Raw genomic sequence first — 4,646 nt, forward strand, 5'->3', positions numbered from 1 at the left:
GCCCGGCCCCGGCGCTGCCCGACCCATCGCCGCGGTATCGCTGCTGCCCCAGCCCCTCCGCAGCAGGCTGGTTGTTGGCAGGACAGGGCTGAGGGCAGCAGCCCTCCTGCAGATGAGAAGAATGGCATCAAATCATGATTTGTGCTGTGTTTGCAGGCCTGTGCGTTGGACAAATGCTGCACTCCCCAGTGTACCTTCAGAGAAGGAGTGAATTGCACCGTGGGATTATGTTGTGCAAATTGCCAGGTAAGGTGGGTTCATAATTAGCAGAAGTTAAGGCCATTTTTAAACCTTGGGGCAGGAGCAGTTTCTCCAGCAGCACTGTGAACCAGCTCTCTGGTTTTGCTTGTACGGGCATCTACAAAAAAACTTTGTGCTGCATTTTGTCTCCTCTGTAATGAATGTCAGGTAAGGCACGTTTTTGTAATTGGCACAAACAAGATCATGGTTTGGTTTTGGAGAAATAGTATGTCCCCATGCTGAGGGATGGAGAGAAACTTCCTGCTGTGCAATCAGAAAGGTTCCCGGGGTTGGGCTTTCCAGCTCTGAAACCCCTGGGAAGAATATTTCTTGGGAAGACTGTTTTGGGTGGTGTAATGTGTGTGGTGAGCCGAGTGCCACAGAGGGGGGCCCGAGGGACCAGGGACGTGTCAGGACAGTGTCAGGAGGGGCTGTGTGGGGCTGGTGGGTGTGCAGGGCTGGGGGAAGAAAGAGCCCTCTCTGCCTCCTCTGCCAGTTCAAGCCCAAGAACGCCCTGTGCCGCCCCGCGGCCGACCTGCACTGTGACCTGCCCGAGTTCTGCAACGGCTCCTCGGCGTCCTGCCCCCCCGACCTGTACGTGCAGGACGGGCACAACTGTGAGCACAGCAGCGGGTACTGCTACCAGGGACGCTGCCGCTCTCCAGACCTGCAGTGCCGGCAGCTGTGCGGCAAAGGTACCGGGATGCTCTGCTGTCACCCGTGCCAAGGACGGCTGGGCTAGGGCACAAGGTGGCCACCTGGCACAGTGGTGCCCACCTTCTCGTGTGAAACTGGGGAAGTTGGGAACTGCTGGGAGTAGTAGGTGTGGGGAAGGGCAGAGGGGACTGCTTGCAGCAAGGGGAACAGGAGGGGCCATCAGAAGGGGACTGGTTCCACAGGGACTTCAGGCTGGTACAGCCAGACACACACACCTACCTGCCTCAGAGAGATTGGGTTAGAGACACAACCAGGATGTGTGGGAAGTGTTTTGGGTTGGTCAGGCTGTTCTACCGACTGTGCAGTCTGTCCCACAACCTGAACAGAGGTGGCTAGTGGTAGGACTAAAGCAGTAGCCAAGTATTCCTCTGATAGAGGCCAGAACTGGTAAGTGTTGGAAGCAACAGAGGTGTCTTATTCTGTATTACCCCCCATGGTAACCAGTATGATTTCTAAACTTCTAGGTTCAAGAAATGCTCCTTTGATCTGTTATCAAGAAGTCAACATGCAAGGGGATAGGTTTGGCCACTGTGGCCGCCACCCATCACGTGGATATCAGCGCTGTAGCTGGGAGTAGGTATCATGGGAATGCAAAGTGTTCATTTGGGAATATATATTTAATTTCTGCTTCCCTTTACTGGTGATGCCAAGTACTAATCTGTGAGAAGGTTGCGTTGGTATAGTTTTCTTTTGCTGCGCAAAATTGACTTGCAGCGTTGGCTCTGGCATTGAGAAACTGGTGGCATCTGAAGGCAACTGCAACACACCCCTAATTGTGTGAATGTTCAGTGATCTGATGGTTTGTAGGACAGCTTCTCTCCTGCTATCAAGGATTCAGGTCTTCTGAAATCTCATGTGCTTAGGGTTTTGTGTCCATCCCCCTCCCTGAGCTATGCACCTCAACATCCCCAGCACTCTGATCAATCAGATGCTGTATGTTCTGTTCTCATTTGTTGTGCTAACAAATTTTTTAGGTCTGTGGGCTGTGGAAAGTTAGTATGTTCATACCCGGGTGCTGTTCCCTTCACCAAAGCCAAGGTTGCTGTAATCTATGTTCGAGTGGCAGACCATCTGTGCCTGTCTTTCGATTTTATGCAAGGACCCAAGGTGCAAGATCCTCTCCTGATGAAAGATGGCACAAAATGTGGCCATGAGATGGTAAGGAATATTGCACAAGCATCTGGAAAAGGCATGTAATTGTCACACTGTAACACTTTTAGAAATAGCTGTTGTTTTGCAGTATGAGTTAAAGGTGCTCTGTAGTTAATGATTTTAATAATCACCTGTGCTGTTGACTTTTGATCATTCTTTAGGGCTAGGAATCCTTTGCAGAGAACTTTTCCAGCCTCAATAATTCTGTGATTCTGTAAGGAGTGATAAAGGAGTGCCCAGAAGGACTTTTTTCTTTTTGGTCTTTCAGGTTTGTATGAATGGTACCTGCCACCCACATTCCATTTTGAACTATGACTGCAACGTACAGAAAAAATGCCATGGGCATGGAGTAAGTAACAGCAGTGCAGCTGGGTTAGTGCTACTGGTTTGATGAATATTGCTGGAGAAGAGAGAATGGTTCTGGTAAAAAGACCCTCGGGGCTTGTCTGAGAATTGCCCAGACCCGTGTTTTGGGCTAATGCTTGTTCTCTGAAATCATCACTCTGTAATGAGTTACTGTGGGAGAAATTAAGTAGAGAACTTAACTTACTTCCTGTCCCAAGTGAAAAATAAGTGAGATAAAGGGACTTGGAGTATTTGCTTGTCTAGATTAGCAGAAAACTGGAAAAAGAGTATCTAGAGAGGAGTTAACTGCACGTAATTGAATTGGTGTTGGAAGCAATCAGTGTAGCTGTGCAAGGAGAGAGGCAGAGTGATGAGGGGCAGAATGGGAGTGGGGGGATAGTGAGGGGACTCACACAGGGGGGTCCTGGGGTGCTGGCAGGCTGCCGTGCTGTGGGGGGGTGCAGGGGCAGGGGGAAGGCAGCAGTCCCAGTGGAGGTGGAGCGCTGCTCCTCAGCAGGGTTTACACTGAGGGGTGTTCTCTGCCTCCCCCGGCATGGGCAGGTGTGCAACAACAAGAAGAACTGCCACTGCCTGCCGGGCTGGAGCCCCCCTTCGTGTGAGACCCGAGGGTCCTCCGTGGGCGGCAGCATCAACAGCCCGCCGGACGCAGGTGAGTGCTCCCAGCTTGAGCCACAGCCCCCCCCATCTCCCTCCTCTGAGCTTGTCCTCTACCTTTGCATCTCTCCCTAGATGATGTCACCGAACAGTCTCTCCTGGTCGTGTTGAAGAACTCGCTGCTCCTGAGCTTCAGCAGTGTCTTCCTGATCCTGCTGTGTGGCGGCGGCGCCGTTGCAAAGTGGAGCTGGCTGAAAAAATACTGTGCAAGGAGGGATTCACAAGCAGAGAGGTAAGTTGATATTAGCTAATGCAAATCCTTTGTTCTGGGTGTGGGAGACAGGCAGGGATTTGTGGGAGCAAGGCAGGAAAAGTGGTGCCTGGGGAACAGTAACTGTTGGTAAACTTGGAACTGTTGGTAAACTTGGAACTGATTGTTGGTCATCAGGGGAAGAAATGGGCAAACAGGTGTCTGAAATATACAAATGTTGGAGAAGCAAAACTAAGGGTGGATTTCCTGGGACCAAGTATGCTGCCTGTGTGCAAGAGCCAGAGGAAACAGGTTTTCTGTTTGCTAATTTCTGGGAGAAGGTAATTGTGAAAGGGGTAAAGTAGGATACAGGAGAAGCTGCGGATCTGAATAAAAACGGGGAGTAGCAGCTCAGTCTGTGCTGTGGATGAGCAGAGTGGGAGGGAGATGGAACTTGGATGAGCAGGGAAGCAGGGCTGGCCCAGGACAGGGAGGACATCAGGGCTGGGGGGCCAGGGCTGAGGCACCAGTCTGGTTCTCCCCACAGCTCCGAGGAGGGCGGTAACGTCCGGGAGACAGAGTTGGAGTCAGACAGGGAGTCAAGCCTGGAGCTGCAGAAAGCGCAGAAGCCGCAGAACAAGCCGTAATAAAGGTGTTGGGTGGAGCCACGAGTCTGTGCCTCAATGCAGGGGACAACGGGGCTGCCACCAGGTTTGTCTGTCCAGTAGATCTGTCTGTCCACTGGGACGGAGGCACCTCTACCATCATCACACCAGAACTGCCTGGGGCAAAACACCCGAGGAGCCAAGCACTGTGCTGAGGCTGCAGGGAGAGCAGCAGAGGTACAGACAGGCTGTGCAGCCCTGTGCTCCCTGCAGTGCCCTCACACCTTCGCCCCACAGCAGTGCCCATCTTGCTGCCTGTGCCCCCCAGCCCTTCCCCTCCCCTGCCCCCTGGTATCCCCAGCGCCCGCAGCACTGGCCATGCTGATTTTCCCTTGGGAAACCACTGTTCTGGCAGGCCCTGCTCAGAGCATCCTGGCAAGGCCCCCTGGCAAGGGTGGACCCCTGAGGCCACCCCAGTGGTGGCAGAGGAAGCCTGACTCATCAGAGCAGGTCTTGTGCCAGGAACCCCCCGGTGCCGGGCACCCCTCTCTCCATTCTGCCTGTGGTGTGGGCCTCACCAGCATTCACCACCCAGCAGGCAGGGAGTTCTGTTCCTCTGCATCTCAACTAGGTCAGAAACCCACAGACCAAGGTCTAATTGACGTCTGTGCATCACCGTTCACCCTGCCCCCCTGGGAGGGAGTGCATGCAGCCACAGGGAG

General features: G+C 53.2%; 1 protein-coding gene across 1 annotated transcript in view; it reads left to right on the plus strand.

The window, feature by feature from the left end:
- LOC104384883 (disintegrin and metalloproteinase domain-containing protein 32-like) overlaps window positions 1–3,966 on the plus strand; it is a 13,288-nt gene extending 9,322 nt beyond the window's left edge. The window contains exons 10-17 of the mRNA XM_009993267.1: window positions 157–251; window positions 737–935; window positions 1,422–1,530; window positions 1,932–2,115; window positions 2,378–2,458; window positions 3,016–3,124; window positions 3,205–3,361; window positions 3,867–3,966. Of these exons, the coding sequence (XP_009991569.1) occupies window positions 157–251; window positions 737–935; window positions 1,422–1,530; window positions 1,932–2,115; window positions 2,378–2,458; window positions 3,016–3,124; window positions 3,205–3,361; window positions 3,867–3,966 (1,034 nt within the window). The remainder of the gene's footprint in view (window positions 1–156; window positions 252–736; window positions 936–1,421; window positions 1,531–1,931; window positions 2,116–2,377; window positions 2,459–3,015; window positions 3,125–3,204; window positions 3,362–3,866) is intronic.
- Window positions 3,967–4,646: the final 680 nt, after the last annotated feature.

The sequence above is a fragment of the Chaetura pelagica genome, unplaced genomic scaffold (assembly GCF_000747805.2).
Source record: "Chaetura pelagica isolate M959 unplaced genomic scaffold, ChaPel_1.0 scaffold302, whole genome shotgun sequence".
NCBI lineage: Eukaryota > Metazoa > Chordata > Aves > Apodiformes > Apodidae > Chaetura > Chaetura pelagica.